Genomic DNA, 12,263 nt, shown 5'->3' with positions numbered 1-12,263 from the left:
CTGTCTTCTTTTAGGTGATTTTTCCATAGTGAAAATTTTAAATTCTTTTCTCATTTCCTTTTGTGTGTATTTTATGGCTATTTTCTTTGTGGTTCTCATGAGGATTACATTTAACATCATAAAGTTATACTAATTTGAATTTATATTGGTTTAACTTCAGTAACATACATACAAAACTCCTCCTTTTAGCTGTGTCCCCACATCTTTTGATTGTTGGCTGTCACAAAGTTGTATCTTTAAACATTGCATGCCCCCAGAACATAAACTAATAATCCTTTTAGATGCATTAGGCTCTTAAATTATATAGAAATTAAGATTTGAATTACAAACCAAAGTTACAGTAATAACTAGCTTTTACACTAATAATTGTGTTTTTTCCCTTAAAATGTATTGTCTCTTAAATCATGTAGGAAACAAAGGCACAGTTATAGACTATTTTTTTTTGAATTTTTTACAGTGTTACTTATTTTGAGAGAGAGAGAGTGAGCCCCCTTCATGGGGCTCAAACTCATGAACCGTGAGATCATGACCTGAGCTGAAATTAAGAGTCTGGAGCTCAACCAACTGAGCCACCCAGACTCCCCTAAGGGAGTTATTTTAAAGTCTTTGTGTAGTAGATCTGCCATCAGGTCTTTTCCAGGGATATTTTTTGTTGATTTATTTTTTTTCCTTATGGGCCATACTTTCCTGTTTCTTTAAATGCTTTGTGATTTTTTTTTTGTTGAATGCTGGCCATTTGAATCTAATAATGTGGTAACTCTAGAATCAGATTCCCAGGGTTTTCTGTTTTTGTTATTGTTTTTGGATGTGGAGTGGATTTGATTTTGTATGGTGTCACTGATGAGGATCAGCCTGAGGTGTAAACTTAAGGTATTCTCACTTCTTTTCTGATCCTTTCCCTGGGAATGTGTGGTCCAAGTTTTCTAATGTCCTGATCTTTAATGTCTGGCTCCCCAAAGGGGAAAAAAGCAAAAGATGAAGAGGAGAAAGGATGCAGGTGCTTCAGATCCCCTGGAAGTTACTTTAGCCAGAGGGGGAGGAGCTTGCAACAGTGGAGGGAGGCACAACAACAGTGGCTGCCTGCCTCTTGGTCTGTACCTCTGTGATCAGAAGCTGCAATCAGGGGTCAAAGCACAGAGCTTGATATTTGTAGGATAGTCTTTTGCTGGTACTGGCTTCCCCAAAATGTGTGCAGGCTATTCCAGGAGCAGGTGCACAACTCCCTTCATTGTGGCTGGGGTAGGAGATGGGTAGTTGCTGATGTGCTGAGAGATGAAACTGATATAAGTTAACCTCAATTTACTGTCCAAGGCTTGCCCCAAAAGTTGCAAGCCTTCAACGGACTCCAGAATAGTTACATCAGACAGATTCTGCCAGTCCAGTTGTTTTCTAGGTGGGGAGACAGATTCCTGGTGCTTTCTACTCTTGACATTTTCCCAGAATCCTCCTCTTTTTTTTTTTTTTTTTTATGGCTAAGCATAATTTCATTGTATGTAAGTACCACATTTTGCTTATCCATTCATCCATCGATGGATGGACACTTGGGCTGCTTCCCTATCTTGGCAGTTGTGAATAGTGCTGCAGTGAACATGGGAGTAAAGAGATCTCTTTGAGATCTGTTTGTATGACTCTTGATTGAAAGTTTTTAAAATCTGACTTCTAGTGGTTATAATTATTGATCTCAGAGTAGCCAACTGCCTGTGCAGTATCTGAAACTTCCAGTGTTGCAGCAAGCACAGTCTTCTTATTTTAGGTTGTGCTTATTTGTTTTTGTTTTCCATTTTATAAATTTCCTGAAGTGAAGAGATGTCATCTGCTTCATTCTAGGCATGCCAGGCTGCCAAGAAAACAAAAGCAGATGATCGAGGAACAGATGAAAACACTTCGGAGCAGACAATTCTCAATATGATTTCCCAGAGCTCTTCAGACACAACTATCGCAGGTTTAATGAGCATGTCAACTTCTTCTACCACAAGTTCAGTGCCTTCCCTTCCAGCCACTGAAGAGTCATCCAGCAACTTAAGCAATGTGGAGATGTTGCAGGGCGAACGTTGGCTGTCCTCCCAACCCCCTTTTAAACTGGAACCTGCTCAGGGTCATCGGACTAGTGAGAATTTAGCACTTATAGGAGTTGATCATTCTTTGCAACAGGATGGTTCGAATACATTTATTTCCCAGAAGCAAAATAGTAAGAGTGTGCCATCAGCTAAAGTGTCTCTGAAAGAATACCGTGCAAAGCATGCAGAAGAGTTGGCTGCCCAAAAGAGGCAATTAGAGAACATGGAGGCCAATGTGAAGTCACAGTATGCATATGCTGCCCAGAATCTCCTGTCACACCATGATAGCCATTCTTCGGTCATTCTGAAAATGCCCGTAGAGGGCTCAGAAAACCCTGAGCGGCCTTTTCTGGAAAAAGCTGACAAAGCAGCTCTCAAAATGAGAATCCCAGTGGCAAGTGGAGATAAAGCTGCCTCTTCAAAACCAGAGGAGATAAAAATGCGCATTAAAGTCCATGCTGCAGCTGACAAGCACAATTCTGTAGAGGACAGTGTCACAAAGAGCCGAGAGCACAAAGAAAAGCACAAGACCCACCCATCTAATCATCATCATCATCATAATCACCACTCACACAAGCACTCTCACTCACAGCTTCCAGCTGGTACTGGGAACAAACGTCCAGGTGATCCAAAACATAGTAGCCAGACAAGCACCTTAGCACACAAACCCTATAGCTTGTCTAGTTCTTTCTCCTCTTCCAGTTCTACTCGTAAAAGGGGCCCCTCTGAAGAGACTGGAGGGGCAGTGTTTGATCATCCAGCCAAGATTGCCAAGAGTACTAAATCCTCTTCCATAAATTTCCCCTTCCCTCCTCTTCCTACAATGGCCCAGTTGCCTGGGCATAGCTCAGACACAAGTGGCCTTCCCTTTACACAGCCTAGCTGTAAAACTCGAGTTCCTCATATGAAACTGGACAAAGGGCCCACTGGGGCCAATGGTCACAACACAACCCAGACAATAGACTATCAAGATACTGTGAATATGCTTCACTCCCTTCTTAGTGCCCAAGGTGTGCAGCCCACTCAGCCCCCTGCATTTGAATTTGTTCATTCTTATGGTGAATATCTGAATCCACGGGGTGGTGGAATGTCCTCCAGGTCTGGCAATACAGACAAACCCCGGCTCCCACCTCTACCATCAGAACCTCCTCCACCACTTCCACCCCTTCCTAAGTAAAGAAAAAGAAGAGGAGAAAAAAAACTTCCATAAAAACAACTTTTTTTTTTTTTAACTACTGATTCTGGACTAAGGAAATTACTTCCCTCATGAAATACGTCACCCTTCTTGGACTAGGGAATAAATGAATATTGACATGCAGGTGGGAGGGTGGTAGAGGGGCTTGGTTGTTATATCTACTGCCTCAGAAATTTAACTATTTTATTATAGTTTTTACTGGTATTAGAGAGGTGAGAATGTGTTAAGCTGTGAAGGATTAAGAGTACTTTCTCTGTTCTTGGCCTCTCCACCTCCTAATTAGATCGATTAGAGTTGATGTCTTCCCTCTTCTTGCCAGGACTGAAATATGGAGGGTTGGTTTTATCAAACAGTTGTGGATCCTTTTGGTGTTTAATATTATCAGAAGAGAGGAAGTATTTAAACGTCAAAATCTTTTAAGAGACTTTTAAAAATAATTTAAAGAAAGTAAGTTATCTGTTTAGTTTTTTTTATATCATTGGGGAGGGGATAGGGATTTTGCTGTGTGTATGAGATACATAGCAATGACTCCTGGGGGGTGGGATTGGAGGGTGGGGGGGGGGTGTAGGGGGGATGGGAGGGTAGGCTTTGGCCTTGAGTTCTGATAGGCTCCGGCCACTTGAAGTGTTGAGACCTTTAAGTGTGTATGTAAGTGTGGGTATGTGCGTTTTTAAGTATGTGTGTTTAAAAATCATGTTTTATCTTTCCCTCCCTGTCCCTCACCATTTTCACTTCCCAACAGTCTACTAGAGAGAACACGGTGTGGCCTTTAGAACATAAAGGAAGGAAGAGGCATGTGTTTAACATGGTATTTTCCCATTTCTTTATGTTGTAATTGACTGGTAGCCTTCTAAATTCTAGTTTGGGCAAGTGTAGCCGGTGGCCTGACTCTGGACTCCATTATAAAAACTTTTATCCCCTTTTTCCTTTTGATGCAGAACAAAGGTGGGGTTGCGGAAGAAGGATTGGAGAGCAAGGCTGGCTTCTGCCCTACAGAATTGGGTGTGTCTTTTTTTCAAGTTGGGCTTTGGGAAAGTGTTCAAGTGAGAGCAGTCTCAGGGTCTCTGAAGGGAAGGGGGATGTGCTGTATATCCTGCCTATGAAAGCCCAGACCATATATGAGAATAGTTCTGGGAGAAGCCATGGAGCTAGAGGATACTGAAAACAATGAAATTGTGATTGGGTATTTTTAGGATATTGTGTTTTAAATTACATTATGAATGTAAGACTTGCTTTTTATCTGTATATCTAAAGGGAAACAGCTGCATCCTTAATTTTTGCAAACCTATATGACTTCAGAGATTAGAGCTTGTGAATTTAACAGTACTGGTGTCATGAGGGTGAGCAAGCCTAGCCCACAGGTACAGATCATTCATCTTTGGTGGCTTTAGCTTCTAGGCAGAGGTTTTTCAGGTTTCTAAGAATTTTTTTTAAAAAATGGATTAGGAGTCCTATTCTTATGGGTGTTTGACTATCCCAGATTTCAGGATAAGTGGTATTCAGGATCCTAGCACTCAACACTTTTGCTGAGGAAAAAAATTTTTCAAGGGGCTAGAAAGCATTCTAAGCCAAGTTGTGTAACTGAAAATGCCACCAAGCCACAGATCATTTGATGTGATAGTCTTTGGTCTTCATGGTATTTCTTGCTATGGAAAAGATGATGCAATTTGAATTTGTCTTCTTGTTTTTAACGCAGCTTCCTTTACCAAATATTCTTTATAGAGAAATTGAATATTTTTCATTGGAAGTCATAGGGAGACAGGAGTTGTACATGTGCTGCTGCTTGCCAGGAACAGATTGGGGAGAAAACCGAGGCAATTGGAATTGTTGATGCACTGGCCTAATGTAGGAAGGAATTTGTACAGTAAACTTTAAGGTGAATTAGTGTCCTGTATCTCTGCATATTTGAACTGTCTAGAGTGCCTGCCATTGCTGTGTAAAATGAGCTCTCTGCTGATCTATAAACCAGTAATACTTTTGACTTGGAATGTTACTTCGTTTTTACAGATGGCATTTTCCTCTTTCTCCTTGATATTTTCTGTGTTGTGCTATGTAATTGGTAGATTTATGATGTGCTTACTAAATCTAGGCTATTTGTTTAGATTTTGTTTGGTGGAGTCTGCTCTCCTTCCTGACCTTCCCAAAAGTTTATTTAGTTTGGATTTGTGTCTTGGTGGAATTGATCACTGATTTGATTATGAAAATACCTTTTACAGTGTTCAGTTTTTCTCATCAAATGCCACATATTTTCTAATCATATGCACTCCCTTCACCACAGAGGCATACATATCCATTTGGCCTCCGAGCCGTTCTCCATGGCAGTCTGTAGTTAGTTCCTTAGACCTTTTGTCAGGAGTAAACTAGAAAAAGTGCTTTTTAGAGCCTGAGGGCTGCTTTCTGCTGTGTAGTCTGGCGTTTGCACTAGTAGATCATTGCTGATATAGGTCAGTTTAAAGACTTCTATATTACTGCCTCCTGATACTGTTTTAAGATACCTACAGTGTTTGCTTTTAGATCTGTCCATATGTCATGAATGTCCTGTGTGCTCTGCATGAAGCTGCTGGATTTGGGTTAGCAGATGTGCCTGTCAGCTAGCATGCCTATTGTTCAAATTAACATAGACTTAGGCTTCAAAGGGTAGTGTGGTTTCTAAACTCTGTGTTTTCTCTATGCTCACACCTTCAAAGGGTGAGAATGGGATTTATACATCCAAAGTTAGTCTAGTTAAACATGGGTTTTTTTTCTCCTTTTAACCTAGACTATGAAAAGGATAAGTGGTGGTAAGCAGGCCCGGAGCTTCAAGTTCTATAAATCTCATTACTAAAACCTTGCTTGACTCTCATGTTGGCAAAAACAAACACCTGTGGAATGTCCTTAGGGCTTTTAATCAGATACCTGTGTTGCTGTTGACTGAACTCTAGTGAAGCATTAATTTAAAGCTAAATTGGTCTTCTGCAATATCAGTTATGCTTTTTGGGTTTAGAAAATAGAGGACTTAATCTAAGTTTCTCACTCATGAATCAGTGTGTTTCAATATCTGAGACTCTCAGTTTCTTCTTTTTTTTTTTTTTTTTAAACGATTTTAGTATTTTGATTCAATATATCCTTTGTCATAGTTATGTATTATTGGCTTCACCAGGGTTGATAGAAAAAAATTAAAATCTCCAGTTGGAAACAGCAATGGATTAGGGTATAGAAATAAAATCATGGTAACATCAGTGCTTGATTTCCTTAAACTTTTGCTACCTAATTCCCCGTATTGAAAATGTATACCCCTCATACTATGCTTCTGGACAAAGGCAATTAGAGGGATCTTATCCCAGTATGGTAGGATTTTGTGTTTCCCACAGAAACACAGGGACTGTGGGAACTTGGGAACAAGTCACTTCTTTAAAAGGATTATTCTTTTGTTGGTAAGTTCTTTTGATACTAATGGTAGGAAAAGGGATATTCTAGAACATCTTGAAGTTGGATACAAATGTTATTCTCTTGGGTTTAGGAGAATTTAAGCAGTCTATGCAACCCCTCACATGGTGAGAAATAAGCCCTCCGCAGTCCCACTAAGCTTTCAGTGACTTCAATACCTCCCCAGATTTCCCATGTTGCTGCTTTTTAACACCCAGCTTTTAACTGAGTTTTGCTCCTGATGGTTTAAGAGATGTTCATGTTCTATCAGAATATCAAGTTTTATTTTGTCATTTTATCCCTCTGTGGGTGTGAGTTTGAAACAAGCATGGTACTGCAATCCTACCTGATAGAGTGGCCTGGAGTGAGAATTATTTTCTAAGTGGGAGACCCTTCCATTTTAATGTTTCTAAAGTTTTTAATATGAACTTGGCATTGGAAAAGGGAGGGAAAGAAAATGAATGTTTACTAAAAAGCAGTGTCTGCTCTTCCCCTTTGTGAGTGCATATTTATGGTTGAATTAAAAGAAGAGAAAGACTTGGGTTTTCCATTGCCACGTTAAGCGTGGAGAGGGATGCTTGACAGCATGCTAATTGAAGCCAGAGCAAGTATGTCTCCATCAGGTTATCAGGAACTCTTCAGTCGAATGCTGAGGAACTGATTAGTGGTTGATCACATTGGAAATCGTTGTAAGATGGAAGTGCTGTCTGGGTTAAGCACCCAAAGAAAAGAATGCAGCAGCCTAACTTAGTGTTAACCTAGGTTTCTGGATTTGAAACTGACCTTTCCTTATCCTGTTCCACACACCTGAAACTGTCCGTTTTCTTATCAGACCAAAGAGCAAAGAAGAAAAAAAAAGTAAAATACTTTACCAATCTATGTCACTCAGGTACAATTTTGTGGTAATATTTTTGTCTGTTTTCTTTGTATTGCTCTTAAGAGTCCTTTCTCAGCATACTATTCTGCTGTTGCCTCTGTCCTCCTTGGGGCACCTCAGTTCCGGATGCTACCCCTGGGATCTCTACTGTTATGTGATTGATAGGATGTAAGTGACCATTACAGTAAGGGCTCTTTGTAAAAAAATTCAAAACATTTTTAAAAAATTTAAAAAAGGATGTTGTATACATTTTATAGTCTGGCTATCAGTTTGATATCTTGCTGTCAAGTATGTTTCTCAATATGTATTTATCCATCCCATCAATAAATGTTAATGATAAAACACTTATCTGATTGTTGTTTATGTGTCCTAAGTCTTCAAATTAGTCTTTAACTGTCACCTTATTGTTATGATCACAGTTTTTAGTTTTGGTAGTAGTATGTACTTTCTGACTACACAGGATCCTGTGTGAATTGAGTTCATTGGAAGGACCTAAGATCTGGTGGTCGTATGGTAGTATGATGTAGTCAGAGGGGGAAAAAACCCTCACTCAATAAAGTGTTTTTGGTGGTGCTTGGAAAAATTGATAGTGAATATTCTTTCTGGGACATGTAAAACCACACATATGTAAATTACACATTTAAAGGGAAAGGATTTTATGCTAAAATACTCCCAAATTATAACAAAGTTAGCGGAAGCTATAGTTTAAAAACTAAAAGGCGGGGCCTCCTGGGTGGCTCAGGCTGTTAAACATCGGACTCTTGATTGTGGCTCAGGTCATGATCTCACGGTTTGGGAGTTCAGGCCCCGACTTGGGCTCCACACTGACAGTGGAGAGCCTGTTTGGGACCCTCTCTCTGCCCCTCCCCCACTCACTCCCTTTCTCTCTCTCTCTCTCTCTCTCTCTCTCTCTCTCTCTCTCAAAAATAAGTAAACTCTACAAGGAAAAAAGATCAATTTAACAGAATGATGTACACTTCTGAAAAAAAAATCACTTGAGTTCTAGTCATCCTTCCATTTTCTAAAATAAGACAACTTAGGATTTTTGTTTGCTGTACCTCTCCTAAAACTTTTGTGGGAATTGCTGACATTTTAAGAATTCTGGTCTGGTTTGAATGGAAGAGAAGAGAAATAATGTAAGGATGGATGATACTACAAAATCCTAAGTTTAGTGATTTCTCTTTGTTAGAGTTACTATCAACTGTCATCCTTGGGAATAGATGAGGTATAAATCAATATAAAGGTGGTGTGCAACTGGGTCCCCATTCATAGGGCTTGTTAAACTAATTGATAGAATTAGGCTTCATCTTCTAATGTTCATGTGATGATGGTTTCCATGACACTTGATAGCTGAATAAGAATGGCTTGATCTCTATCATTCATTGTTCTGAGGAAAGTTTGAAGCCCCTTCTGTGGATTGCATTTACTGTATAAGAGGCATGTGTTCACTGCAATCTGTAGCTCTGGGGCCTATTTCTGAACTCGTGGTTTATGTCACCTGTCCTATGCGTGCTACCTTTTTGCACCTTTTCTTCATTTCACATAACACAAAACCAACAGGTAATCAAAAAGCCACAGCGATAAAAGCAAGTTAAAATTGAATACTAGATCAACCTTTTCTGAAGAGTAGTTTCAGGCACTTTTCTACCTTACATTTATTCCTTCATTAGAAAATAGTACCTATCAGGGGTGCCTGGGTGGCTCAGTCGGTTAAGCGTCTGACTTCGGCTCGGGTCATGATCTCACAGTTTGTGGGTTCGAGCCCCGCATCGGGCTCTGTGCTGACAGCTTAGAGCCTGGAGCCTGCTTCCAATTCTGTGTCTCTCTCTCTCTGCTCCTCCCCTGCTCATGCTGTCTCTCTCTCTCTCCTTCAAAAATAAATAAAAACATTAAAAAAAAAAAAAAGAAAATAGTACCTATCAAGTGCTGTGTACCGCTTAACTGATGGGGATATGGCGGTAAACCACAAACATCCTTCCCTCACAGAACTTACACATTGTAGTTGTAGGGGAAACAAATAAGTAAGTAGAACTTAGTATGTTAGATGACAAGGACTTTGGAGAATGTAAAGGGGAGAAGGAGGGATAGAGATGTTTTGTGTGTGTGTAAGTAAGGCTCTTGAAATCGGAAATAAGATGGCTAGGAAGGAAGGCCTCATGAAATTACAGTTCAGCAAAGATCTGGAAGAGGTGAGAGCAAGCCATGAGAATAGTTGGGGTAAGAACTTTACAGGATCATTCCAGGAAACAAGTGCAAAGGTTCTGAAGTGAGAATACACTGGCATGTTTGAGAAATAGCAAGGAGGCCAGTGTAGCTAATATGGACATAAGTGAGGAACAGAGAGTAGTAGGATATGTGGTTAGAGAGGCAATGGAAAGCTAGATACTATAAGGCCTTGTAAGCCATTATATAGACAGTGAAATGCACCCTCAAACGCTTTGAGCTGACAAGTGACAAGATCTGGCTTAGGTTTTAAAGTGTTCATTTGGACTGCTGTATTTAAGATGGATTGCACGAGTCAAAGCTAAAGGGGCTTTCACAATAATTAAGGTAACAGATGAGAGTGGCTCGGACTAGGTGGTGAGAAATTACGTATCTTGAAGATGGAGACATAGGATCTGCTGTAAGGTTGGAAGAGAAGTCAAGGATGATTCCCAGTGCTTGGTCTGACCAACTGGAAGAATGGAGTTGTCATACTGAGATGAGGATGACTATAGAAAGAGGAGGAGTTTGGCATTCATTCATATTCATTCTGTCTCTGTCTCACACACATACCTTTCTCTAGGATTGGTCCCCAAAACTCCAAATTCTGAAAAACTCTCAAGAATTCATTTTTGTGGGGCACCTGATTTTGTGGGGCCTCCTGGTTCAGTCAGGAAAGCATGCGACTCTTGACCTTGGGTTCATGAGTTTGAGCCCCAAATGAGGTTACTTAAATAAACAAAATTTAAAAAATTCATCTTTGCCAATTTTTCTTTACAAAGATCCTCAGGTCCACTTTAACCTATTTAATACCTAGCAGAGTGTTCAGTGGATTACAAACAGCCATCTACTTTGTTAAACAGCACAAAAAGTTTGCTAACATCTTGACCCTTCAATAATATCTGCCCTCTTACTCACTTAGAAGGAAGTGGCTCTACATAGCAACTTTTTTGCCTTTCTTGGATTTAGCAGGAGGGTTTTATTTCAACTAAGACCTATGGTAGACCTAATTAAAGTCTGCTGTATCCTTATCTAGTTCCTAAAGCCTCTTTTCATTGTTCAGTATAGTAGAGTTTTAATATCCCTTTATGATATTACCACATTTGGTTACAGATTTTTTTTTTTTTTTAGGTTTTATTTTTAAGTAATCTCTCTACCCAAGTGGGGCTTGAATTTACAATGCCAAGTTCAAGAGTTGCATGCTCTACTGACTGAGCCAGTCAGGTGTCCTTGGTTGCAGATTCTGATTCCCATATTTTCTGTAATGTGGTTTCCTCCAGTTAGTTTGGAGTTATAGAGTGTTTATAACAAATATCTTCTTTGTACCCCTTTTGAAGGTTGGAGTGTTTGCTTATGTGTACAAATCACAGTTGCTATTAATATTATGTTTGTATTGCATCCACAATCCCAAACTGCTCAAGCATGTTTACTTCAAAAGAGCATGGTTATCTTTCTTGTTCTCTCTGTATGTCTAGTGCATGGCACTTAGGCATTCAGTAAATATTTGTTGAATGAATTTCAGTAATGGGCCTTCTAGGGATGCCCTAATCTGGAATTGGCATCTCCTCTACCTACTCCACCTCCCATTTTTGTTTTAATCTCTTGTGATTAAGCTGACTGCTGTTGTTTGAGCATTGTAGGTTCTCTATACTCACCTGCACTGTGAATCATACCTGCTCATTGGTACTGGAGAAACATTAAATGAAACTGACACTAGATAAAGAAGCTTGGGAATGTTGGGATGCAAAAAAGATCCAAAAGGGTTAGAGGGAAAGATTGTTGGTTCATTTCTACAAGAGGTGTGGTGATGAAAAAAGATGTTTTTAACTAAAAATGGCTGACGTATGATAAAATTGGGATTGTGTCTACCATTTCTATATACCTCCATTATTTAGCATGAAATTGTAGAGAATTTTCAATAACCAAGGCCTAAACCAGAACTCGTATTTCCTTATTCTCAGTCCAATGCTCTGTACTATAAAGGGATAAAGAATGAAGGTTGGGTTCAAATTCTCCTTCTGCCATTTACTAGACTTAGGCCCATTCTATTCCTTGGTTATCTTATCTGTAAAATGGAAATAATAGCCTCTGCCTCTTAGGGTTGCTCTGAAAAATCAAGTGTTTAATTTCCCAGACTCCGTACTCAAACCAACTGCTCACAAAAGAAACCTACAGCTTTTTCCTGTATAGTCAGCTGTACCGTGATCCTTTGGCCTCTATATGACTGATTTTTTTACCCGCTGTGTAGGGACGGTGAGGTAACAGCACCCTAGAACCACACAGCGGCCAAAAGTAGTCCCACAAGTATACCGAAAGGAAGCCACGCTGTGACGTAGAAAAAAACACCACCACCGCGCCAAAGACTCCGGCAGCTAGCTCACCCTCAACCTCACCCTCCCCGGGGCGGAGCTGTTGACTGACGGACAGGTCTTCTTAGCCACCCCAGCCGCGCTTTTTCTCAGCGCCCCGCCCCCCCAGACATGATAGGTAGCTGGCCTCGGCCAATGGTGACACACCGCCGTGGGCA

The 12,263-nt window shown here is 40.2% G+C and overlaps 1 protein-coding gene across 1 annotated transcript in view; it reads left to right on the top strand.

Moving 5' to 3' along the window:
- CCNT1 (cyclin T1) overlaps positions 1 to 7,882 on the top strand; it is a 34,213-nt gene extending 26,331 nt beyond the window's left edge. The window contains exon 9 of the mRNA XM_030322490.2: positions 1,828 to 7,882. Coding sequence (XP_030178350.1) covers positions 1,828 to 3,234 — 1,407 coding nt within the window. The 3' untranslated portion in view covers positions 3,235 to 7,882. The remainder of the gene's footprint in view (positions 1 to 1,827) is intronic.
- Positions 7,883 to 12,263: the final 4,381 nt, after the last annotated feature.

This window comes from Lynx canadensis, chromosome B4 (assembly GCF_007474595.2).
Source record: "Lynx canadensis isolate LIC74 chromosome B4, mLynCan4.pri.v2, whole genome shotgun sequence".
NCBI lineage: Eukaryota > Metazoa > Chordata > Mammalia > Carnivora > Felidae > Lynx > Lynx canadensis.
This window is presented reverse-complemented; position numbering and strand designations above follow the sequence as displayed.